Source organism: Mirounga angustirostris, unplaced genomic scaffold (genome assembly GCF_029215605.1).
Source record: "Mirounga angustirostris isolate CCGP_5_RB_7025 unplaced genomic scaffold, mMirAng1.0.hap1 SCAF_8, whole genome shotgun sequence".
NCBI classification, from domain to species: Eukaryota; Metazoa; Chordata; class Mammalia; order Carnivora; family Phocidae; genus Mirounga; species Mirounga angustirostris.
In genome coordinates, this window is record NW_026991716.1 from 73,534,126 (window position 1) to 73,561,230 (window position 27,105).

The 27,105-nt window shown below is 39.1% G+C and overlaps 1 protein-coding gene across 11 annotated transcripts in view; it reads right to left on the reverse strand.

Annotated features, from left to right (window-relative positions):
• The window catches only part of SNX14 (sorting nexin 14), a 94,082-nt gene extending 68,166 nt beyond the window's left edge, over positions 1–25,916 (reverse strand). For 2 of the 11 annotated variants that reach the window (XR_010413686.1, XR_010413687.1), the window contains exons 1-5: positions 23,320–25,916; positions 4,710–4,830; positions 3,900–3,976; positions 3,738–3,816; positions 150–193 (exon numbers count right to left, since the gene is read on the reverse strand). Coding sequence is in view for 8 of the 11 variants with exons in the window: in XM_064597834.1 (XP_064453904.1) it covers positions 150–193; positions 3,738–3,816; positions 3,900–3,976; positions 4,710–4,830; positions 23,320–23,459 (461 nt within the window). In the remaining 3 variants the exon portion in view is untranslated. Of the gene's footprint in view, positions 1–149; positions 194–3,737; positions 3,817–3,899; positions 3,977–4,709; positions 4,831–17,536; positions 17,558–23,319 lie in introns of those variants that run through there. The other 9 variants (XM_064597828.1, XM_064597833.1, XR_010413685.1 and 6 more) reach the window with 8 other exon arrangements.
• Between the last annotated feature and the right edge of the window lie 1,189 nt (positions 25,917–27,105).

Genomic DNA, 27,105 nt, shown 5'->3' on the forward strand with positions numbered 1-27,105 from the left:
CAGGACAGCCCCCCACAACAAAGAATTACTTGGCCTAAAACGTCAATAGTGTCAAAGCTGAGAAATCCTGGCCACTGTTGGTAACACAATTTCATTAGCACACTTAATTATATTCACTAAAGAAAAAAGGTCTTATAGAGAGAACATACCTGTACCATGGATAAACAAAGTTTTCCAACACTAATTCAAGAACCTGCATAAAAATTAGTTTTTAAAGAAAAATCAGATTAATTAACTAATTCTAGGAAAATAAGCCATACTACCAAGTAATATATATTACCAAGAACCAATTTTATTATCCCAAATATTGACATCTAATATCATACTTTCACATGACATACATTGTCAACCTTACATGTTTTTTGTGATGATCAAAAGGAACATGAGAAAACACTTTGAAAACCATAAAACTCCATAAAAAGAAACAATACTGTTAGAATGACATACACACATTTATAAACATTCCCACAATTAAAAAAACAAACCAACTTAAATTGTTCCTGACTCTGAAGTTGCACTGAACTAAAAGTTCTATGGAAAGAAGGAAAATAATAGATTAGTCTTTTGAATTCCTAACTCTCTCTACAAATCAGTATTCCCAGAATAAAATGAAGAAACAAGTAGGTCAGACTTACATAAGGGGTCAAAATTAGCTATCAGTGATTGCTTTTGAAGGGACAATAGAGACTAAAAGGGAGTATGAGGGGGGACTTCTGGGTTGCTAATAATGCTTTGTTTCTTGATCTGGGTGCTGGTTATACAGATATGTTCACTTCGTGAAAATTTTAGCTGTAAATTAAAAATCAGTATATAAATTGTAAGTGAAAAAGTAACAAAACAAAAGAAACGCTGGGTGTTAAACTTTCCATTTCTTTTTTTTTTTTTTTTTAAGATTTTATTTATTTATTTATTTGAGAGAGAGAGAGAGAGAGAGAAACAGCATGAGAGGGGATAGGGTCAGAGGGAGAAGCAGGCTCCCCGCCAAGCCGGGAGCCTGATGCAGGACTCGATCCCAGGACTCCGGGATCATGACCTGAGCCGAAGGAAGTCGCTTAACCAACTGAGCCACCCAGGCGCCCAAACTTTCCATTTCTTAACTCTGAGTGCAGCATTATGTTAATTTTTAAAAAGACTTGCAACAGTGGGCAGTAACTTTCAAAAGCAGTAGGGAGAGAATGAACAAAGGTATCTAATCTGACTATATGCCTATATTCCTTCTCTGGCAGCAGCAAGGAAGGTTGTAGATTCTCTAAATATTAAGGCAAGATTTGGTTTTTTATTAGAAAAACTAAGCACTAGTGATACAAGTTGGGAAGGTAAGATACAGAGAAACAGGGATATGACACAGAAAGGAGACTAGAAAATTTATCATTAAATAGTATTTGGTCTTACTTTAATCCCCACATCCAATCACCAAATATTACTGATTTTACATCCTAAGTAGCTCTTTTCTATAGCTCCACTGTTCAGTCCTTATCTTCTCACCCCTATATTGTAGCAAGAGCCTCTAAACTAGAATCCCTCCTTCCAAACTAGCTCCCGTCCATCCTCCACAGAGCTGCCAAATTAATCTAAAACATATATTCGAACACATCATTCCCCTGCATAAAATCCTCAATTTATCAAACCACAATATACAGAGTAAGAAAAGTGGAGCTACACTGGTTTTGAAGGGGTGGAAGAAAGCTGCCTGTTAGCAGCTCTGACCATTTACTTCCTTTTCACTTCCCATTGTATCCTATGAGTCACATCTGAAAACTCCAGCTACACACTTCAAAAATCAGTGGCTTCTATGATCAATTAAACTCCTTCAGCAAGGCCCTTTAAGTCTTTTTATGATCAGATTTCTAAAGAGCCATATAAAAACTGGTTAAGAACTAAGTCAGACCCAATTTTTAAAGTAAGTTCTGCTACCAGCCAGTGATGAACTTAAGAAAATTAAAATCCTCTAAAGCCCAGTTTTGGTAAAATCAATAATAGCACCTACTTTATAGGTTGTATGATTCCAGAAAATAACGTACAGTAATTAGTACAGTGCCTAATACAGCAAGTAACCAATAAATATTAGCTACTAGAATACAGTCTCTTCAATGTCCACATCCTTCCTCACATTTTGCTTCCAGCTTACTGAACACCTTATTCAAAGCCTCCCTTTCCTTTCAAAAGCTCTTCCCAAACCCTGAAATACCCTTTCTCACACTATCAGTCTGGCAAACTTGTAGTCATACTTTCTGATTGCCCCTCTCAACAGTTATGCATTTCTTCCTCTGTACTAATAATATACACTGTACATTTCTTCCATTATTGCCTGTATTCACACCATATTGTATTTACCTATTTATATGTCTACCTCCTCTCCTAGACTCAAGTTCCTAGAAGAAAGGAACCATATCTTATTCCTCCTTTTATTCCTGGGGCCTAGTCCAGTTCCTGACTATAGTGAGATCTCAAAAAATTCTTTAAATGTTGGAGCTAATATTTACTGAAAACCAATATGAGCCAGGCAGTAGGCCAAGAGCTTCACATAAGTTCTTTTTTTTTTTTTTTTTTTTTTTTTAAGAAATGGATGAAGTGTCAAAGACCCACAAATAGTACTCTTACTAGAGGTCTTCTCTTCAGCAGACCTCAAATCAGCACTCTAATAGAAATGTAATGTGAGCTACATACCTAATCTTACATTTTCTAGTAGCTACATTTTTAAAAAGTAAAAAGGAAACAGGTGAAATTAATTTTATGATATATTTTATTTAACCCAATATATCCAAAATATTATCATTTCAACATGTAATCAATAAAATACATAATAGGATATTTTACATTCCTTTTATCTTACTAAATCCTCAAAATCACATCTCAATTTGGACTGACACATTTCCAAATATTTATGAACAGCCACATGCGGACAGTGGCTACCATACTGGATAGCATAGTCTTAAATCAAGGAATCTTGAAGATGAAAATGAGGAAGAAAAAAGAAGAAATGAAAAAAAAAAAGTGCCAAAAGTCTGGTATTTATGCAGCATACTTTTACCAAAGGATACAAATTGGGAAAAAAAGATAACGAGGCAGGATTCAGATGCCTAATGCTATTCTTCAATTAATTAGCATTCAATTTAATTCAGTATATGTCTACCAACTACCAACAACATATCTGGCACCATACTTGGTGCTGGGAACAAATTAGACCCCATTTACTGCCTTCAAGGACTTGACTCCTTTCTTAGATCAATGGGGAAAACAAGTGTCTAAAAGAAATAACTAAAATATATATGCTACCAAAAGAGTACATATAAAATGTGACTGTAACAAAGATAAGGGAGCATGCTTTCTATTCCTACATTACAGGGAAACAGTGAAAAGTATCCCACTCTCTGCTCTACCCTCCAGCAAGTGTCAAAACTGGGATAATTCAGCAGGACATACTTGCTCCTTCTAGCTCAGGGCTCCTTTTGGAACTACAAAATGGTATTACCCTACCATAAAGATGACTATTGTTATAAGAATTAAGCAATATCTAGGTAAAACAGTGCTGTCTTCGGCAAAAATGTTCACTTAAATTAGACATGGGATCCAAAAACATTTCTATCTTACCATCTGAGTCACATATTTCATAATAATCAACTACTTAGTTAAGAACTAATTAGATGGCATATATTAAGATGTTCCACAATTAAATTTCCATTGGTATTTAATATTTCTGCTTGAGTATATTTGGCAATGTTAATTAAATCAATTACCTCTGAGAGAGATGCATCAACCTTGGAAGAAATTTTCAGATCTAGCCACGGCTGGTAGTTTTCAAGTAGTAAGGAAGGCCTAAATAGAAAATCATACAATTAAACTGCCTGAAATCCAAAATGTAATTGGAAGGATCAACAAATAAAAAATGTTTAACTTACCTATGCCGTTTACATTTCACTTTACCGCAAACAGCACAACTACGACCTTGAGGAAATAATTCTTGAAGTCCTAACTGCTAAAAAAGGGAAATGGGGAAGGGGAGAGATTTGTCTTAGTTTACACATAATCTTTACCGAAGAGAATCAACTTTTCAAAAGTTTATTAATCAATGTATAAATTCAGAGAATATTTTTTAAATTATTATTTGTCTGCAGTAACACTGAAACCATGCTTTGTAGTAACTACTACTGGCTAAACTGCCAAATAAGAGAGAAAAAATACCCAACTTTGGGAACGTCTGTTTTAATTTATTGTCCTCATAGTTAATATGCAGTTAGAGAACACTCTAAAATTATGGATCCCAACTTTTTGAGAAGTATTTTCTTTTTATAGCTCCTTGTAGAGCTGTATACCTTAAAAATATACACATATGTAAATTTCACTTCAAATCATGTTCTGATGTCTTCCATTATTAAATGACAGCAGATGGGTTTTTTTAAATCACTGCATTAATATGCTTTCAGTAATATCAAACAGCATAGGTAATATATACTGACTCTTTTCAAAATAAGAACACATAGGGCGCCTGGGTGCTCAGTTGGTTAAGCGACTGCCTTCGGCTCAGGTCATGATCCTGGAGTCCCTGGATCGAGTCCCGCATCGGGCTCCCTGCTCAGCAGGGAGTCTGCTTCTCCCTCTGACCCTCCCGACCCTCCCCCCTCTCATGTGCTCTCTCTCTCAGTCTCTCCCTCTCAAATAAATAAATAAAATCTTTAAAAAAAAAAAAAATAAGAACACATAAATTTTACCTTGGGTTTGTATTTTATTGTGAAGAATATATTTGGTAAGAGAGAATCCGGTCCCAATGAGCAATAGAATGTAACAACTCCAGCAACAAATGACCAGAAGATCATTAAAACATGAAGATACCTTAGAAATAAATGAAAATAATTATTACAACCAAAAAAAGTATAAAATTAAAGTTGTCCCTTCATTGATTTGACAAGTATTTATTAAGCACCTACCATATCAGACTGAAGACAGATCTCCAATCATGATGTCTGTGATGTATTTATTTAACTATAAGGATCACAGAAAGCATGCTATCAAATGTATACTTCATTTAAAGTATAAGGAGGTATAAATTCTCAATATTTTACAATTTGGTACCTAGGTTGTTATGTTTGACTAGCTATACTATATTCTTCCAAAATACCTTCCAATGATATTATAGTATTCATACCCCATCAAAATTCTGATTATCTTTCATTAAATCAAAAAAAAAAAAAACTTTACTGAGTACCTATTATTTTGTGCCACCCAATACTAGGCTCTGGGGATACAGTCAGGAACAGCATTGCCATGTTCTCTATATGCATGGAAAACATGGTCTGCTAGGTAAGTAAATGAGTACAATACAGTGTGATCATGTGTCTATATTATGACAGAGAAAGCATACATGATATTGGAACACCTCAGGCAGAACATACGATCCAAATTTAAAAGGACAGAAAAGCTTTTTTCAAAGAAAGCAGCTCTGTAGAAAAACTTTAAAGAGTAAGTAGGAGAAACCCAACAGAAGAGAATGGGGTAGACTAATGAGGGACTAAGGAAGAGGCAAGGGAATTCAAACTTGGGAAAACTACATGAACTAAGATCTGAGCATAGCTCCAAGGAAGAAGTGGCTTTAAGATGAATCTTAAAAAAAAACAGGCAGAAGCCAGATAATATGGTGTCATAAAATAAGTCATGTTATCATGTCTCAATACAGGCAGTCCTCATATTGCACAGTCCTGATATGCACAAATTTCCATTACCACGATTTTGTGAAACACCAGTCCCCCAACAACACAGTTCAAATTCCAATTATCACATTGTGTTTATTAACTGGTAACTATATAAAGCACAAACTTTAGTGCTAGTTCTTCCATCCACAAATCACTACGTAGTGAGAAGAGAATGAAGCCAGTTGACAGAAAGAGAAAAAAGGAAGTGAAGAAAGTATCAGTTGTATTTTAAATCCAGGTTCTATGTGTCTCTGAGGCCTAGCTACACTCCAGTTCCTTCTATACTTAAGTAACCTTCCAATGATTCCACGCTTTGCCAAACCTAGTGTGAGTTTAGTTTCTGTCATCTACCACTAAGAGTCTTAAGTAATACCCTGGAGGCGATGAAGATTTTTTTTTTTTAAGATTTTAGGAATTTTTAGAAGGTTTTTTTTTTTTAAGATTTTATTTATTTATTTGACAGAGAGAGACACAGCAAGAGAGGGAACACAAGCAGGGGGAGTGGGAGAGGGAGAAGCAGGCTTCCCGCTGAGCAGGGAGCCCAATGTGGGGCTTGACCCCAGGACCCTGGGATCATGACCTGAGCCAAAGGCAGATGCTTAAAAACTGAGCCACCCAGGCGCCCAGGAATTTTAGAAGTTTTAAGGAGAGTAATATTGCTAGACTTTATAATCAAAAGACCACTCTGGCTGCAATATGGAGAAGAGCCTAAACTAGAAACATGCAGACTAACTAGAAAGCTGAAATAATCTACCAGAGTCAAAGGATAGCTAGCCTATACTAGGGAAGAGACTTAAAGATAAAAAGCTGATTGTCTTGAAAACATTTAGGAGGAAGAATTAAGAGGACTAAGTTGTTGATTAATGTGAGCAGAAGGGATAGGTAAGAAATCAGTTCTCAAGGGGTGCCTGGGTGGCTCAGTTGGTTAAGCGACTGCCTTCGGCTCAGGTCATGATCCTGGAGTCCCGGGATCGAGTCCCGCATCGGACTCCCTGCTCGGCGGGGAGTCTGCTTCTCCCTCTGATCCTCCCCCTTTCATGCTCTCTGTCTCCCATTCTCTCTCTCAGATAAATAAATAAAAAATCTTTAAAAAAAAAAAAAAAAAAGAAAGAAAGAAATCAGTTCTCAAGAAATGGGCAGAAGACATGAACAGACATTTTTCCAAAGAAGACATCCAAATGGCCAACAGACACATGAAAAAGTGCTCCACATCGCTCGGCATCAGGGAAATCCAAATCAAAACCTCAATGAGATACCACCTCACACCAGTCAGAATGGCTAAAATTAACAAGTCAGGAAATGACAGATGTTGGCGGGGATGCGGAGAAAGGGGAACCCTCCTACACTGTTGGTGGGAATGCAAGCTGGTGCAGCCACGCTGGAAAACGGTATGGAGGTTCCTCAAAAAGTTGAAAATAGAGCTACCATACAACCCAGCAATTGCACTACTGGGTATTTACCCCAAAGATACAAAAGTAGGGATCCGAAAGGGTACGTGCACCCCGATGTTTATAGCAGCAATGCCCACAATAGCCAAACTGTGGAAAGAGCCAAGATGTCCATGGACAGATGAATGGATAAAGAAGTGGTATATATATACAATGGAATATTATGCAGCTATCAAAAGGAATGAGATCTTGCCATTTGCAACGACGTGGATGGAACTGGAGGGTATTATGTTGAGCGAAATAAGTCAAACAGAGAAAGACATGTATCATATGACCTCACTGATATGAGGAATTCTTAATCGCAGGAAACAAACTGAGGGTTGCTGGAGTGGGGGGTGGGGTGGGAAGGATGGGGTGACTGGGTGATAGACACTGGGGAGGGTATGTGCTCTGGTAAGCGCTGTGAATTGTGCAAGACTGTTGAATCTCAGATCTGTACCTCTGAAACAAATAATGCAATATATGTTAAAAAAAAAAAGAAGAAGAAGAAGAAGAAGAAGAAGAAGGTAGCGGGAGGGGAAGAATGAAGGGGGGGAAATCGGAGGGGTAGACGAACCATGAGAGACGATGGACTCTGAAAAACAAACTGAGGGTTCTAGAGGGGAGGGGGGTGGGAGGATGGGTTAGCCTGGTGATGGGTATTGAGGAGGGCACATTCTGCATGGAGCACTGGGTGTTATGCACAAACAATGAGTCATGGAACACTACATCTAAAACTAATGATGTAATGTATGGGGATAATATAAGAATAAAAAAATTAAAAAAAAAAAGAAATCAGTTTTCTTTGGGCACACTAAATTTCAAGTATCTTAAAACATGGCACGCAATTGGGGCACCTGGGTAGCTCAGCTGGTTGAGTATCTGACTCTTTCAGCTCAGATCATGATCTCAGGGTCCTCGGAGGGATAGAGCCCGGAGTCAGGCTCTTCACTCAGTGTCTGCTGAAGATTCTCTCTCTCTCCCACCCCCTCTACCCCTTCTCACGCTCGCTCACTCTCTCTCTCTCTCTCTAAAATAAATCTTAAAAAAATGGCAAATAGAAATGTTTCATGAGCAATTAAATACTGGGTAGTTTAAATCTCTGCAGAGAATATGAGCTAAGTAAAAAAGTTTGGGGATTATCACAAAAAGATCACTGAAGTCATGGGAGTAAATGAAATGACCAGGGAGGAGCTGCAGAATGAAAAAAGAAGAGACATTTAAGAAATAAGCAGAGCAAGAGAAATTTATAAAGGAATCTAATTAATTAGAAGAGCTGGGAGAAAAAAAAAAGAATCAAGTCATAGGGGCGCCTGCGTGGCTTGGACAGTTAAACATGTGCCTTCAGCTCAGGTCACGATCCCAGGGTCCTGGGATCTAGCCCCGCATCAGACTCCCTGCTCAATGGAGCCTGCTTCTCCCTCTCCCTCTGCCTCTCCCCCTGCCCGCTCATGCCCTCTCTTTCTCTCTCTCTCTCCCTATCTCAAATAAAGGAAATATTTTTTTAAGATTTTATTTGAAAAAGATTTTATTTATTTATTTGACAGAGAGAGAGACACACAGAGAGAGAGGGAACACAAGCGGGGGAGTGGGAGAGGGAGAAGCAGGCTTCCCGCTGAGCAGGGAGCCGGAAGCAGGGCTTGATCCCAGAACCCTGGGATCATGACCTGAGCCAAAGGCAGATGTTTAACAACTGAGCCACCCACGTGCCCCAAATAAATAAAATCTTAAAAAAAAAAAAAAAAAGAATCAAGTCATAAAGGTTGTCAAAGTAAAAAAAAAAAAAAAAAATTCAACAGGGATGAAGTAGTTAACCCAATCAAATATTTTAAAATTTAAGTGAGAATGAGAAGTTTTAGCAACAAAAAAAGGCACTGATGAACCAGCAAAAGCAGTTAGTAGAATGCCAAAGGAATGCAGTGGATTAAAGAGTGAAATGAAGGTAAAAAAGTGAAATTGGGGGATGCCTAGGTGGCTAAGTCAGTTAAGCATCGGACTCTTGGTTTTGGCTCAGGTCATGATCTCAGGGTCATGAAATCGAGTCGTCCCATGTCAGGCTTCGCACTCAGCAGGGAGTCTGCTTGAGATTCTCTTTTTCCCTCTCTCTGCCCCTCCCCCACTAAAAGAGGTGAATTGGTAAATGTGGATAATTCTCTTTTTAAAGGAAGAGCAGGCTAAGGTTGTGCCTGGAGAGAGATAATGACTGAAAATGTTTAGTAAAACCTAATCATATTTAAAGGTTGACAGGATATTAGGAGATAAGAGAAAAAGACATAGGAGAAGAGCTAATTGAATTAATAATGTCCTAGAGAAAATAGCAGTAGTTGGGATTCAGAACCTAAACAGAAGAAAAATTATACGAGGGAGAGATAACTCTTCCCAAATACCAGAGAGTAAGAATAAATGGATGAGAATGCACTTATCCTATAGATTCAGTAGTGAGGATTAAAAGCAATATGATGTCCTTTAAGTGAAACAGGAAATGCTGAGAGAGAAAGGCAAATGTGGCAATATCAGAAGTTCTAGCAGATTGGGGAAGTTCTGAAAGAGCTGCTGGGCAGAAGTAAAGAAAAGAGTATTCTGAGGAGCTGCTGGGGAGTTAAATTTACAGGTTTGGGATTTTCTCTAGCATCATTCAGTAACCAGGATATAAACACTAAAAAAGCAAACAGCATCACTGATCCAAGATTTGAATTTTGTCAGGTGAGTGCGATAGAAGGGAGTTAAGGATACTGGCAATAGAGTAGTTGAAGTGATGGACCATGGATTCTAAGCTAGACCAACTCTAAACTGCATAGGAAAGTAAAAACAGAGGAGAAGAAATAGAAAGAAAAGGAGTCAGGAGGCTGAGAAGTCAAGGAGCAGGTACAGTGTGACTGACTGACTGACTGAGAGAGGCAGCCGGTCAGCAAGTGGGATACTTGCTTTTTAAGATTTCAGAGGTAGAGTTCTTTCTGGTGATAACAAGGGCTACCATATGTTGATCCAAGTGGGAAGCTAAAGAGGAATCACCTCACAATAGAATATTTATTTGGTGGGTTATTCACACAAGCACTGAAGTCACCTAGAATGATGACAGGATTTAAAATGGAGAGAAAGTCTATAAGCCACAAAACAAAGTCATCTATAGATGAGCACAAATGACCTGGGGATTGATATCAATGAGAAAACAGACAAATGGCATAGGTTTCAAAGGAGTAAAGGACTTCTGCTTCCTCGACAGAATGACTGGTACCAGACTTGCCTTCCCACCATAAACAACTATAAAACAGGATGGCTCAGTCAGTTAAGCGGCTGCCTTCAGCTCAGGTCATGATCCCAGCGTCCTGGGATTGAGCCCCGCATCGGGCTCCCTGCTCAGCCGGAAGCCTGCTTCTCCCTCTGTCTGCCATTCCCCCTGCTTGTGCTCTCACACACTCTCTTTCTCTCTCTGATTGAAAACAAACAAATAAACAAAAAAACATACACAGTAACTATTTCCAGGCACCGGACAATAGGTAATACAGGACTATAATTTTTAAGAGAAAGGAAGCACACAATTGAGTTCCACATCCATCCCAGTTCTCCGACTGACGACAATTTACCAAATGCAGTATGGAATAGAAAGGATTACAGAAGACCTGGGAGTTCAGAATTGGGAAATATACAGCACCAAGTAGTAAGAGGTGAAGATGGATGATTAGAGGTGCTTACCTATTACAGACAGTGACCAAGTAAATATAAAAGCTGTGAGACAAAGGCTGAGGCACCAAACCAGATGAATTGCCTGGTCTTACTGTTACGTGCAGAACAAAATAAAAACCCCTTAAACCTTTACGGTCCCTTTTGATCTGGCCCCAGTTCACTTTTCTACTCTTATTTCTTCCTATTCCTTTTTTTTTTTTTTTTAAATAATCTCTACACCAAGCATGGGGCTTGAACTCACAACTCGCAGGCTCTAATGACTAAGCCAGCCAGGCACCTCTCTTCTCATTCCTGTATACAAAACTTCACTCCAACCAAAATAGCATACTTGACATCAAGCTTTTAAAAAAAACCTTATACTTGGAAACTAACTCAAATTATAGAGGTATTTCAGAGAGGAAATTATCAAATTCCTGTTCACAGCTGCTTACCAAAATTCATTTTGACCCAGACAGACATGACTCAGAATTCAGAATTTTTAGGATTTTTGAACAGTTATATAGTACATATTTCATACATAATTTAACACTCCCAATGAGATCTAATGCAGTACTCCATAATTAGATATTAACATTTCTGCAGCAAAACATAAAAGCAATAAGAAATAATTAAGTCAGAAATAAAGACTATAAATAGGGGCGCCTGGGTGGCTCAGTCAGTTAAGCATCTGCCTTCAGCTTGGGTCACGATCTCAGCATCCTGGGACTGAGCCCCACATCAGGCTCCCTGCTCAGTGGGGAACCTGCTTCTCCCTCTCCTTCTGCCTGCCACTCCCCCTCCTTGTGCTCTCTCTTTCTCTCTGTCAAATAAATAAATAAAATCTTAAAAAGAAAGACTATAAATAGTCTCATGTCTATTCAGGTCAGGTTTTGTCATCAAATGTAATTGGTACAAACTTAAGGGAAAAGTTACTTCTTCAGAGCTTTTGATTTCAGAATTACAGATTAGGAATTGTAGACCTGTAGATCAAATGACAGACCTTAGACTGAATGACAATAAATACTACATGCAATACATGTAGGCTTTAACTAAGGCAAGCAATAACTAAGGTATTATTTAAGAAGAAAATCTATATCCTTAAATGCATTAATCCAGTGGTTCTCAACCAAGGGTGTTTTGCCCCACAGGCGGCATTTGGCAGTATATGCAGACATTTTTGATTGTCACCGTGGAGAGGGGGAAAGGGAAAGTGCACTATTGCCATCAAGTAAGTAGCTAGAGACCAAGACTGCTGCTGCTAAATATCCTACAATGCACAGGCCAGCCCCTCACAACAAAAAATTATCTAACCCAAGTTATCAATAGTGCTGAGATTGAGAAACCCTGCATCAATCAGAGACAAATACTAAAACCAGGAAGCTAAGCATTCAGAAAGCTGGAGAAGAAAACAGGATCCAAACACATAAAAAGGAAGGAAACAATAAAGAATAGAAATCAATAAAGCAAACAACAATGACAAGAGGAAATAACAAATATAAGCTCGGTTTTTGAAAAATTAATAAAATAAGGAAAGCTCTAATTGGATTTATCCTCCTTTTCCAATTTGAGCTGTACTTTACTGTAGCTAAACAGACCTAACAGGCGAAGTAAAGCAATTCTAGAAGAAAAAAAAAGAGAGAAAAAGAATTCAAGTTTTAAAATATACATGGAATGAAAAAATGAGAAAATCATCATGTTGCAACCTATAATGAAGTAACTCAGGGAATAAATAAATGGTAAAACAAAAGAAGTTTGTTGGGCAAAGTATTAGCTGTCACTACCCAAATCCACAAAAAGTAAGGCAACTCCATCTTATGTAGAATTATCCTCTCATGTGATACAATAAGATGAACAGAGCATCTTCAAAGTATTCTTGCACACACACAAAAATTTAAATCTAATCAAATTTATAAATCAAACACCCTGTCCACAAAAAATATGCAGGTAAGGATAAAAAAAAACAAGACACCATGAGGAACCTAACAGCTAAAGTGTGAACAAATGACCCAGTTTCTTCAAGTCAATGGTGGGGAGAGGGGAGAGACGCAGGTAAGGAGGAATGTTCTAGATCCAGGTAAACAAACTATGGCTTGTGGGCCAAATGCCACCTGCTTTGGTATGGCTCTCAAGCTAAGAGAGGTTTTTACATTTTTTAAGGGTTCTTTGAAAAGAAAAAAAAAAAAAAAAAGAATATGGAACAGAGACCTGATGCAGCCCAAAGTCTAAGATATTTACTATCTGACACTTAATAGAAAAATTTTTGCCAACTCTGACTCTAAATTAGAAGAGATTTACAAAAGCTTAAGAGATGTAGCTCCCACATACAATGAGTGGACCTATTTTAGATCCTGATTAGTATAGATACACTACAAATTTTTACACAATTAGGAAAATTTGATTATGGACTTGTTATTAGATGATATTAACCAACTACTGTTAATTTTTTAAGGTTATGGCTTTGTGTAGAAGTGATTTTTAAAATGGAGGAAGATTAGATATTTTTCAAATATGTAAAATATTGATGGTTGTTGAGGCTGAGTGATGGGTGCTTAGAAGTTCCTTGTACTCTCTCTTTTCTATGTATGCTTGGAAATTTTCATAATCAAGAGCTAATAAAAAAGACAAGGTTTTAGCAAGACAGATCAAGGAATAAAAGAAAAAGAGAGAATACAAATATACAAAATACAGAATGAAGAAAAAATAATGACAGCTAAAACTGAAATGAAAAATTAAACTATGAACAACTAGTTCATAAACTGGATAACCTACAGGACATAAATTTTTGGAAAAAGACAAAAATGCTAGAAATTAGTAAGTGAAGAACTAGATAACTTATATAGACCAATTATCATTACAGGAATTAAAATAGTAATCAGAGACATGGCTGGGACGGGGGGGAAAGACCCTGGCCCAAATGGTTTTACCAAACTGTAATGAGACAGATAATCCCTATCCTATATAGATGACTTCAGGGAAAAAAAAAAAGAGAGAGAGAGAGAGAAAAGCTGCTAATTTAAAAGGACTAACATAATTTTATTTATTTTTTAATGTATTTTTTTTTAAGATTTTATTTATTTGACAGAGAGAGACACAGCGAGAGAGAGAACACAAGCAGGGGTAGTGGGAGAGGGAGAAGCAGGTTTCCTGCTGAGCAGGGAGCCCAATGCGGGGCTCGATCCCAGGATCCCGAGATCATGACCTGAGCCGAAGGCAGACGCTTAACGACTGAGCCACCCAGGCACCCCAGGACTAATATAATTTTAATTCCCAAATCAGATAAAGACAATATAAGAAAATCATTAGGTCTATTTTACTTATGAAATACTTAGTAAAATATTAGTTAACTAAAACTAGCAGCGTATCATAAAATAAAAAATAATACATCATAAGAAAAGCGTGTTTTTAAATAGCTCATTATCTTTAAATCTACACCATCATAGACTAAAGGAGAAAAAAAAAATCAAAACAATGATATCTCTTGATCTAACAATGAGTTCACAGAGAACAGAGAGGGAAAAGAACATACCCACAACACTACAGACTATAAAAAACTCCACAGGGGCGCCTGGGGTGGCTCAGTCATTAAGCCTCTGCCTTCAGCTCAGGTCATGATCCCAGGGTCCTGGGATCAAGCATCAGGCTCCCTGCTCAGCTGGAAGCCTGCTTCTCCCTCTCCCACTCTGCCTGCTTGTGTTCCCTCTTTCGCTGTCTCTCTCTGTCAAATAAATAAATAAAATCTTTAAAAAAAATAAACAAAATAAAATAAAATAAAATAAAAAACTCCACAAAACATATGGCCCAGTTTCTTCAACAAATAAATTGCAAGGTTAAAACAAAGTGGGATGGGGCACCTGGGTGGCTCAGTTGGTTAAGCGACTTCCTTCGGCTCAGGTCATGATCCTGGAGTCCCTGGATCGAGTCCCGCATCGGGCTCCCTGCTTGCCAGGGAGTCTGCCTCTCCCTCCGACCCTCCCCGCTCTCATGTGCTCTCTCTCATTCTCTCTCTCTCAAATAAATAAATAAAATTGGGCGCCTGGGTGGCTCAGTTGGTTAAGTGACTGCCTTCGGCTCAGGTCATGATCCTGGAGTCCCTGGATCGAGTCCCGCATCGGGCTCCCTGCTCGGCAGGGAGTCTGCTTCGTCCTCTGACCCTATCCCCTCTCATGTGCTCTCTGTCTCTCTCATTCTCTCTGTCTCAAATAAATAAATAAAATCTTTAAAAAATAAAAAAAATATAAATAAATAAAATTAAAAAAAAAACAAAGTGGGATGTATGGGGAGGGGAGGTAACTTTCAAATTAAAAGACCATATTTGGATCTTAATTTGATTAACTGTAAAAAACCATTTACAAATAAGATTCATAATTATGGACAGAGCAATAGAAACATCATGAAGCATGTGAAAATATAGTAAAATGTTAGTGGTAAAATCTAGGCAGTACATAACTGGTCATCTATTATAAATTCATACACTGATGTATGCTTAAAAATTTTTTTATCATAAAATGATGGGGGGGAATTCTAGCAAATTCAGGGAAATATGACCACTGAATAGATATTTGATGATGTTAAGAAATTACCCTTTTCTGATGTGAAGTGGTATTATGGTTATGGAAGAAAAAAAGGACTTATCTGTTAAGAGACACATACTGGAATTTTTACTGTTTATAGATAAAATATGTCCTGCGGGATTTGCTTCAAAATAATTGAGGGGGGGGTGATATTTGACCTGAGCTGATAGTTTTTTAAGCTTGGTGACAGATACTTAACAGGTTTCATTGTACAATTCTATTTTTATTTTATGTATGTTTAAAATATTCCATAATAAACATTTTTTAAATGAATAAAAGGTGATTAAAAAGACACAAGCACAGATCTGAATGAATGGAGAGATTATTTATGTTCATGGATGAAACCTTTAAAAATAGTAAAGATATAAATTCTACCCAGATTAATTCACAAATTAATAATACTGTGGTGGTATTAAATATGACTGCAAATTCTTTGACACTCTTCACATCAAAAACAGGAATGTAATTTCCTTCCCCTTGAATAGGGGTTATAGCCTTAATAACACTACAACTAAGAGAATGTAGCAGAAGTGAAGCTACCTAACCTCCAAAACTAGGTCATAAAATGGATATGGCTTCCGGCAGGCTCCCTTTCTCAGGATGCTCACCTTTGTAAGCCAGCACCATGTTGGGGAAAAAAGCCACACGCAAATGCCATATGTACAGGTTCTGGCCTATAGTCTTTCTGAGATCACAGCCAACAACCAGCATCAATTGTCACATACATAAATGAAGAAGCCAACAATTACTTTTCTAGCCCCCGGCCTCATGGTGCCCAGCTGATGATGCACAGTGAATAGAAATTAGCTATACCCACCAACTCCTGCCCAAATTACAGTTCTGTGAGCAAATGAGATGTTGTTGTTAACTTAAACCACAAATTTTGGGGATGGTTTGTTATGTGACAATATATAAACAACCAGAAACTACAATCAAAATTCCAGCTCAATCTTTTGAGAAATTTAATATATTCATTCTAAATGTATAGGGAAAATAAAGGTTTATTTACTTATTTATTTTTAGATTTATTTACTTAGTTGAGACACACAGAGAGTGCACACACAAACACACAGAGGGAGAAGCAGACTCCTCGCTGAGCAGGAAGCCTGATGCAGGGCTCGTTCCTAGGACGCTGGGATCATGACCTGAGCTGAAGGCAGATGTTTAACCTACTGAGCCACCCCGGTGTCCCGAAAATAAAGGTTTAAAAAGAGCTATGCCAACTTTGGATAAGAAGGGCCAAGAGTGAGAATTTGTCCTAGCAGATATAAAACCACACTGTGAAACATAACACTATTGTTAAAAAAAAAAAAAAAAAAAAAATCTGGTACTGTTATAGGAAGAGAAAAATAAAGAGAAGAAACAGAACTTAGAAGTTTGGGAACAAAATATATGATATCCTAGAGTCTGTCTGTCTGTGTTCAAATTCTGGCTATGACACAATGCAAATTACCCTCTCTGAGTCTTGTTTGGTCCACTATATAATGAGGTAGTAATAATACCTAACTCAAAGTCGTTACGATGATTAAATAAGATCACAAATGTGCTTAGAATAGCCTGTCACATACTAAGTTATAAGTGTATGTAAGCCAGTTGTGGTAATTTAAAAAATAAAGAATCATCAATGAAGTAAAAAGACAACCTATGGATGAAATGTGAAAAAAATATTTGCAAACCATATATGTGATAAGGAGTTAATATCCAAAATACATAAAGAATTCATACAACTCGGGACAACCTTGCACTTCAACAGGAAGAAGCCTACTTTAGTACTCCAGCAAGGGGAAGAAATTTTTCTTGCACAGCAACAAGCCCAGCCAATAAGAATATACAACAACTCAAGCAATGAGAAACCACCACCACCCTGCATTGTCCCTTTCTTCCAATGGACTTTTCTTCAAAGCAGACCCTCCCATCTTCCTCCTTTTCTCTATTAAATTACATTCCTCTCCTTTGATCTTCAGGCTTGTCTCTGGTTTCCCATAGCAATTGCCCATTGCTCTACTATTCCTGAATAAACCCATTTTGCTGGTTAAAAAAGGAAAAAAAAGTGTGCAGAGGACCTAAATACACATTTCTCCAAAGAAGTTATATGAAATACCCGACAGGTACATGAAAAGATGTTCAACATCATCACAGTCATTTAGGAAGATGCAAATTAAAACCATAATGAGATATCACCTCACACCTGTTAGAATGGCCACCATCAAAAAGGCAAGAGATAGGGGTGCCTGGGTGGCTCAGTTGGTTAAGCATCTGCCTTAGGCTCAGGTCATGATCCCAGGATCAAGCCCCGCATCGGGCTCCCAGCTGAGCGGAGAGCCTGCTGCTCCCTGTTTGTGCGTGCTCTCTCTCTCTGCCAAATAAATAAATAAAATCTTTTTTAAAAAAATTAAAAGTATTTTTTAAAAAGACAGTAAATAACAAATGCTGGTACGGATGTGGAGAAAAGAGAACCCTTTTGTGCTATTGGTGGAATGTGAACTGATACAGCCACTATGGAAAACAGTTTGGAGGATTTCCAAAAAGTTAAAAATAAAACTACTATATAATTCAGCAATTCCACTTCTGGGAAAATATCCAAAGAAACAAAAACACTAACTCAAAAAGATATCTGCACCTCCGTGTTCACAGTTAACATTATTTACAACAGCCAAAATATGGAAACAACCTAAGTGTCCACTGACAAATGAATAGACAAAGAAGCTGTGCTGTGTGTGTATACATATACACACACAAAGGAATATTATTCAGCCATAAAAAATGAGGAAATCCTACCATTTGGGACAACATGGATGGACCTTAATGGCATTTTGGTAAGTGAAATAAGTCAAATAGAGAAAAGAAAAAAAGAAAAATAGTGCATGATCTCACTTATATGTAAAATCTTAAGAAAAAAAACTCAGAAAAAGAGATCAGACTTGTTGTTACAAGAGGTGGAGCATAGGGGAGAGGAAATTGCAGGAAGGTGGTCAAGGCACAAACTTCCAAAATGATAAATAAGTACTAGGGATATAATGTACAACATGATGACTACAGCTAACAATTAAGCTACAATTAACTAGTTAAAACTACAATGAGCTACCTCTATTCACTAAAATGACTAAATTAAGCCTACAGACAGTATCAGACGGAACAGTCAAATGTTTTGGCAGGAGTGTAAATTAGTACAACTACTTGGGAAACTATCTGGCAGTATCTACTTAAGTTAAACAAACATATACACTATGACTAAGCATTTCCATCCATGGGCATCTACCCAAAAGAAATAAATCTATCAAAAGAAATATATATAAGAATATTCATAGCAGCATTATTCATAATAGCTAAAAACTGTAAACAAGTCAAATGCCCTTCAACAGAAGAATGGCTAAACAAAGTTATGTCATATTCCTAGTGGAATACTGCACAATAACAAAGACACTGAAGTCCTGACATACACAACAATATGGACAAATCTCAAAAGAGTTGAGAGAAAAAAAAAAAAGAAAAAGAAACTAGATACAAGAGGACCATATAATTCCATTTATATGAAATACAAAAACAAGCAAAACTGATCAATGGTAACTGAGGTTACTAACAAGGGAGTCTACTGGGGTGCTAGAATAAATGAGACAAAAATAACTGTTAACATTTAATAAGAGTATGTTCTATGTCCTAAGCACCATTCAAAACACTTCCGATGTATTAACCCTTTAATCATCAAAATAATCATATAATGTGGGTACTAGTATTATCCCCCACTTTACAGATAACAGCACTATGACAGATAAAAGTTAGATCCCTTATCCAAAGCCACATAACTGATTAATGTGGGAGGCAGAATAAAATTCTTACATTGAAGTTCAGATTCAAAACTTTCAACCACAACAATAAATTGCCTCAATAATCAAAGAAAACTCTTAATACTACACCTGGGCCAAACAAAACACTCACAAAGTGTTAGTTAGCTATTATTACTATTACCATTATTATTACTAGCATGTAACTTAAAATATTCCTTATTATAACACTGAAATATTCAACACTACCATTAGTAAATGTAATTGTATCTATGCTCCTTGCTTTCCCTAACAATACTGTAACAGTGATTTCACAAATTATTTGAAATATATAAAGTATGTTACTCTATTCATCCCACAAATCATTTATAATAGCCAAAACTTATAGTTATTTATCTTTCCACAGATAAGATTCACAATCTTGGGGCACCTGGGTGGCTCAGTCAGTTAAGAGTCTGCCTTCGGCTCAGGACACGATCCCAGGGTCCCGGGATTGAGCCCCGCATCAGGCTCCCTACTCAGTGGGAAGCCTACTTCTCCCTCTTCTCCCCACTCTTGCTCGCTCTTGCTCTCTCTCGCTATCTCTGTTGCTATCTCTGTCTCTCTCAAATAAATAAAATCTTAAAAAAAAAAAGATTCATGATCTTAATTCATTTTGAAAGAAAAATTTATATACTAAATAACACCTTGAAAGAGCTTTAGGATTTAAAATTTGAAGACTATAAGAGAAAAAATTAATCTCAGGGGTGCCTGGCTGGCTCAGTTGATAGAGCATGTGACTCTTGACCTCAGGGTCATGAGTTCAAGCCCCACAATGGATGTAGAACCTACTTTAAATAAAATTTAAAAGAAAATTTTTTAAATAATTTTGAAAAAGACTATTATTCTAAGTTTAACCATATAGAAGGAAAGCTCCAAATCTCCATACTAACCAGTAAAGATTTTAAATTGAAAATTTCTTTTAAAATTATTTCTAAAAACTAACTGTTGAAATGCCTGTGTAGAAATCATTTAGGTTTTTTTTTAAGATTTTATTTATTTATTTGACAGAGAGAGACAGCGAGAGAGGGAACACAAGCAGGGAGAGTGGGAGATGGGAAAGCAGGCTTCCCGCCAAGCAGGGAGCCTGACACAGGGCTCAATTCCAGGTCCCCGGGATCACGACCTGAGCCAAAGGCAGACACTTAACGACTGAGCCACCTAGGTGCCCCGAAATCATTTAAGATTTTTTTTTAAGTAATCTCTACCTCCAACATGGGACTCAAACTCACAACCTCAAGATCAAGAGTCGCATGTTCTTCTGACTGAGTCAGCCAGGTGCCCCAAGAAATCACTTATTGATGGTATGCATTAAGCCTATCTTCTCATTTCAAATTTCATCATTATACCCCTAATACTTTTATTATATATATGTTTTTTTTTAATTTCTGAATAAATGTGCCTCATATTCCCCACTCCCAGAAGGGACCACATTTTCTTATATAACAATCTTCCAGAGATAGACAAAGCATACATATGAATGTACATATGAATGTACACACATGTTCTAAAGAAAATCACACAATACACTGAAAAGCACACTATATACTTTGTCGATAGCGATAGCAAGAGCAATAGCAAGAGCAGGAACACAAGCAGGGAGAGTGGGGGAGGAAGAAGCAGGCTTCCCGCTAAGCAGGGAGCCGGATGTGGGGCTCAATCCCAGGACCCTGGGATCATGACCTGAGCTGAAGGCAGATGCCTAACGACTAAGCCACCCAGGTGCCCCTAACCATTCTTTTAGTCAAGACAGTTCTATCATGTTTAAGGTCACTTTTGCTGCTTTCAACAGTAACAAAAGAAAATACAAAAAAATGTATGCAAAAACAATTTCACTCATAAATCCAACCACTCAGAGATAACGTTTATGTATTACATCCTTCTTTCTTTGCATAATACAAATAAAGATACAGGGCAGAGATCAGATGGTATCGTATGACTTCTTAACAACAAAGAACACTATATGCTATAATTAAGTAGGTGACCTCAGAAATCTAGTTCAACCTGATCTTGCATGTCCTACCTTGGACACTTAAACTGACCCATCTACCAAAAGAGATAGGTTAAGAATTCCTGGACAAAACTTACTAATCACAGAACTTTTACCTATCTTTCATTCTAAAGCTATTCATCTAGCTTAGAATACCTTCCAGATGACAGAAAGCAAGTAAGTATTTAATAACTCATTTCCACTCTGTTAAGGATTCCCCTTCCTCCATATTCCCAAAATCAAACATCTTACTATCACAATCAAAGCACATTTTCCAGTAAAATATCAGTTGCTACTTAAACCTATTAGCCCAGAGTCAACTAACAAGAAAGCAAAATGGGTAGGGAAAAAATTCAACTCCAACAGTCACAGGAAATGGTTACCTTAGAGCAAAATTAAATCACCAAATTCCTGGCGAATGTTTTCCCATTCCTCTGCCTCAGGGATCAACTACCCCAAAATTAAGAGTAGAGATGGCTTCATGTTCAAAACATCAGAAAAAAATATCATGCAGATGCCGTTGCTGACAAGTGTCTCAGACTTCTTTCCACCAAGAGCAATTTGGAAATAATCTGAAGGAAAAGTTCTCCTCTGCTACCTATTTCATCGTTACCATTTCTGGAAATAGCTAATTGAAGGAAATAAATTTATTTCAGGGACAGAACCTTCCCATTTCAAAATGTAAACCGAATTTATCAATTTTAACTTTCAATCTTCCCTTTTGGAATATTCTAGAGATATTGAGACCTAGGTACTATTTAGCTTTCTGACTTCAACAAATCTTTACGATCATCCATTTTAACCAACCACCCTTTGGGAAAAGCTCCGGCAACAAGATTGTGTGTGAGGACACCTGGGTGGCTCAGTCGGTTGAGGTCTGCCTTCAGCTCAGGTCATGATCCCAGGGTCCTGGGATGGAGCCCCGTGTGGGGCTCCCTGCTCAGTGGGGAGTTTGCTCTCCCTCTCCCTCCGCCCATGCCCCTGCTCCTGCGCGCTAATAAATAAAATCTTTAGTAATAAAAAATAAAAGACTGTGTGTGAGTCCTTCAGCTTAAGACTGTGTGCGTGTGTGTGCTTCAGTTGTAAAAGTGTGTGTGCTTGGGCTGCGAGATCGTGTGCATGTGTGCACACACGTGTGCATGCTTCGACTGCATGATTGTGCTTGCGCGCTTCAGCTCTAAGACTGTGAGCATGTATGTGCTTCAGTTGTAAGACTGTATGTGTGTGCGCACGCACCCTTCGGCTGTAAGAGCGCGTATGCACCCTGCGGCTGTTAAAGATTGTGTGTACGTGTGTGCCCTTCAGCTGTAAGACTGTGCGTGTGCGCCCTTCAGCTGTAAGAGTGTGGGTGTGCCTGTGTGCGTGCTTCAGCTGTAAAACTGTGTGTGCGCGCGCGCCATGGGGCTGTAAAACTGTGTGTGAGCACCCTTCGGCTGTAAGACTGTGCGTGCTGTGTGCGCGCGCGCCCTTCGGCTGAGAGACCGTGTGGGTGTGTGCACTTCAGCTGTAAGACTGAGCGTGCGTGTGCGTCCTTTGGCTGTCAGACTGTGCGTGCGTGTGCGTGCGCGCGCGCGCGCGCCCTTCGGCTGAGAGACCGTGTGTGTGGATGTGTGCACTTCGGCTGTAAGACCGTGAGCGTGCGTGTGCGTCCTTTGGCTGTAAGACTGTGTGGGCCTGTGCGTGCCCTTCGGCTGGAAGACTGTGCGTGCAGTGTGTGCGCATGCGTGTGGTGAGAACGAGGGGAGTCAGCCTAAAACCGGGGCTGCTACAAGACCTGGAACCCTCCTTCGTCAGCTGACTGGACCGACCCTGCAAGGTCTCAAATTGGGACGCACAGACAGATTTCACTCCTCTGAAAAACAGCGATGAGGGAGCCCCAGGTTCAAGGAACAGGTGAAAAGTAGGTAAGAATCGGGGCCAGGTGTCTCAGGAGACCCGGCCTCAGGAAAGGGGGCACTGGAACGCACCCCACCCCCGCTCGCACTTCCGGGCCCGGACGCTCCGCCCAGCTCCCCGAGGCCGCTGTTCCCAAGGCCTCGCAGCCGGCCGCAAACGCCACAGCGGCGCAGCCCCGAGCGGTCTCCACACAGTGAAGTAACACGGGCCCCCGTCCGCAGCCTCGCAGAGCAGCCGCCCGCCAGCTCCGCGCTGCGGCGTTACCTGTTGAGGAGCAGGGAGGCGACGCTGAGGCAGAGCAGCAGGAAGCAGAACAGCGGGTACTGGCGGCAGATCTCGCGTCCCACGTCCAGCCGCAGCCGCTGCTTCAGCTTCTCCCCCATCGTCCTCACCCAGGACACCATCTCCGTTGGCGTGGCCGAAGCTCTGCTACAGATTTAGGCCGAGGTCGAGGCCACCCCCATCAACCTCCCGCGTTTCAGCCCCGCCGGCCGCGCAGCTACCCACACAGCCGCGGACCGGCGGACTGTCCGCAGGCTGCAGCCGCCCAAGGCCCCGCCCAAGGCCCCGCCGCGCGTGCGCAGCCCCCGCCCCCTCCCCTCCGGCTGCCGGCCGAGGGGACTGCCGCACGACGTGCTCGAGGTCGTCACCCCGCGCGAGGCCCAGCGCGTCGCCCCGCTCCGCCCTCTTGGCCAGGGTCGCGCGCCGTCTCCTACGAGGGGCCGGACTCCACTGGCGAGGAGCCTTTTTCGGAAATCGGGGGGAAGCTGCAGCAGCCAGTAACCGCCTGTATCGCGGAGGAGAAAAGGAAGGTTGTGCCGGAGCACGGGAGAAACTACAGCCCCGCGCAGCCGCCGGGCCCTGCCTGCGGGACATCCTGAGCTCGCGAGGCCCGCTGGGGACTGTAGTCTTTGTGACGCGAGCCGGCGGAGGGATGGAGTGCGTGGTCGCAGCCCCCGCCACTCTCCACGCCTCCTGAACGTAGGCTCTGCTCCGGATGGGCACAGGTCGAGCTTTACGCGACGCCCAAGGGAGAGAACAGGGGACGATTCTGAGTCCTTAATTGGCTTGGCGGGGGCGGGGCGGGGGGTGAGTGAAACATCCCTGGAATACGGGAGTCAAACCCACCGGGCCGCCACCCCTGCGAGAGCATATTCTGCGCGCTCAGGGGCAAGGTAGAGCTCAAGTCACCACGGCCTCGCGGGCCTAATCAAAATCCCAAGCGTTTGGACAAGGCAAATTGGCAAGTTAGGTTAAATCCCTTTTGCCTCGTGGAGCTTTCGCTTAAGTCATCCTATTTCTGAATTTTAATTTCCTATTTTCCGCTACTCTGAGAAATGCAGGAAGACATCGTAACAAGTTAACATTTATTTAGGCGGCGCGCTAAACACTTTAATTTAACCTCCACACCTCATGATGGAGGTACTCATTTTCCCAATTCACAGCTAGATTACTGAGACGTAAAGGAACTTGCTCAGAATCCTACAGCTAGCAAAACCGGGATTTGAAGTAGTTCTAACCCCAGAGCCGGCGCGTCATTTTTATTTCCTTAAGATCTTACCCTCCAAAGTGCAGAACAGATACGTTCAGAAATTAGTTTTTTTTAAAAAATGATGCATGTACGCTTTCATGAATATTTTCCCATGTTATTATGAATACACAGATCATCTTCAATGATGCATTATTTTCCTTCAGAATGTACTGTCTTTAAACTATTAATGCCATTTAATTTCATTGACATAATGATTACCATTTTCTATTGTAAATTTATACACATTTCTAATTATTTTTTTTAGGATCAACATCAATACAGTTGCTTGATCAAAGGGTAAGAACAAGATACTGTCAAATTTCTTCCTAGAATGGTTTTCCACAGTGGTATATAACATTTCACTGGTCCTCATCATTAGGTATTGTCTAAACTAACATCACAAATACGCTGTACCATTTCTTATTAAACCATTTAAAATACTGTGTAACATCACTGGAAAACTTAGTGCTTTTTTTTAATGTTTTAAGGTACACAAATATTTAGTATACTGATTTCACTTTTGCAGCCTTTTAAAAATTATCTTTAATCTAGAACCCCTTGTTTATATGAACATTTTAGGGTACACTAAAGTATAAAAGGTGTATGTTGAACTAATCTACATGTATCAAGGGCCTACTATGTACTTGAGTAATACAAGGGCAAGTTACTTTATTAAACTTTTCTGTGAAGTTATACTGCCAGTCCTTTTTGTTTTAATACTTTATTTCCTTAAAGGCTTGTTCTGAAATTACTGTTCAACTTTGCACTGAGAACCAGTACATTTCAAAGATAAAATGTTTCCAGTTCAAATTAGACATTTTTAGACATCCAACTTAGACTTTTTCCCATATGAGTTTCTCAGTAGAGGCAATTAGGATAATTTAAATTTTCATATTATGCTTAGAAATGGGAAAAGCAAAAATAAATTTCTGCTATGAAAAGCTATTTAAAATCCACACCTAAAGCAAGAAAAAAAATTTACTGTTGATACAGACCTCGTCAAATAAAATAACTTTTTACTTTACTAGATGTTTTCTCATTAACCTTATGGTCTAGTATCTACTTTAACACATACACAGAGCTTGAAGTTTTTTCTTAAAAAATTTGTATTAAGTTTTGAACTTCAAGCAGGGATAGTGCCTATTAAATGCAAAGTGCCTACTAAATGTCTTTATACGGGGCGCCTGGGTGGCTCAGATTGTTAAGCGTCTGCCTTCAGCTCAGGTCATGATCCCGGGGTCCTGGGATCGAGCCCCACATCGGGCTCCTGGCTCAGCCGGGAGTCTGCTTCTCCCTCTCCCTCTGCCTCTCTCACTGCTCATGCTCTATCTCTGTATCTCTGTGTCTCAAATGAATAAATAAAATCTTTTAAAAAATTAAAAAAAAATTAAAAAATTAAAAAATGTCTTTATACAATGCTTAATACAAAATTTTTCTTAAATTATTGTATGAATCTATGAATGTGATAAAAGCAGCCAAACCAACTACCTTTATTTGGATAATAACCCAAAATGACAGGGATAAGGGATATCCACAATCAATCCTGATTCTGAAACCAGCTCCACCTTCTGTATTTCATTGAGCAAAGTTAACTTGATCTACTTCAACCCCTGCATCCTCAACTCTAAAACCGAGATCTCTCTTCAGTAGTTTTAGAGATTAAGTTGGGTGGAAAGTGCCTATTAAATGTCTTCATACAACGCTTAATACAAAATTTTTCTTATTGTATGAATCTATGAATGTGATAAAAGCAGACAAACCAATTACCTTTATTTGGATAATAACCTAAAGTGACAATAACCTGAAATCACAGCTGATACCTAAAATAAGAGATAGGTCCAAAGAGGTTCACTGCCTGCCCTTAAAGTTCTAGACCTGCAGTGTCCAATACAGTAGCCACTGACCATTATCTGGCTACTGAGCATTTAGAATGTGGCTAGTTTGAATAGACATGAGCTGTAAATGTAAAATACACACCGGATTTCACACGAAAAGAATATAAATGGTCTCAATTTTTAAAACAATTAAAAATGTTGGTGATTTTTCGAAATAATGAGCTAAAAAATAATAATCTCATTTCTTATTTCTATAATATGGCTACATTAATGTAACTTTACTATTAATATAATTTTTAAATTACATAAGTGGTTTACATTATATTTCTACTGGACAGTGCTACTCCAGACTGTGGAGTAGCTGTTAGCTGCGGAGAGCCAGTACAATTAAATGTGTAAATTTTAGATAAATGCCACAATTACTGTGTATGCCAGGGATACATTTTCAAACTATAAAAAGTAAAAAATAGTTGATAATGCATTCATCTAAAGGGCTCAAACATTATACTACCATCCAATAAAAGCTCCATTATTTTAATGAATATTTATTGATTTAGCAAATATAAGGCACTGTACTAGATGTGGTGGCAGATACAATGATTTAGATGCATTTTTCTGACCTCCAAAGGCTTACAATCTAGTGGAGACATGTGACACATGAAAATGTATAATACAGGTCATGTT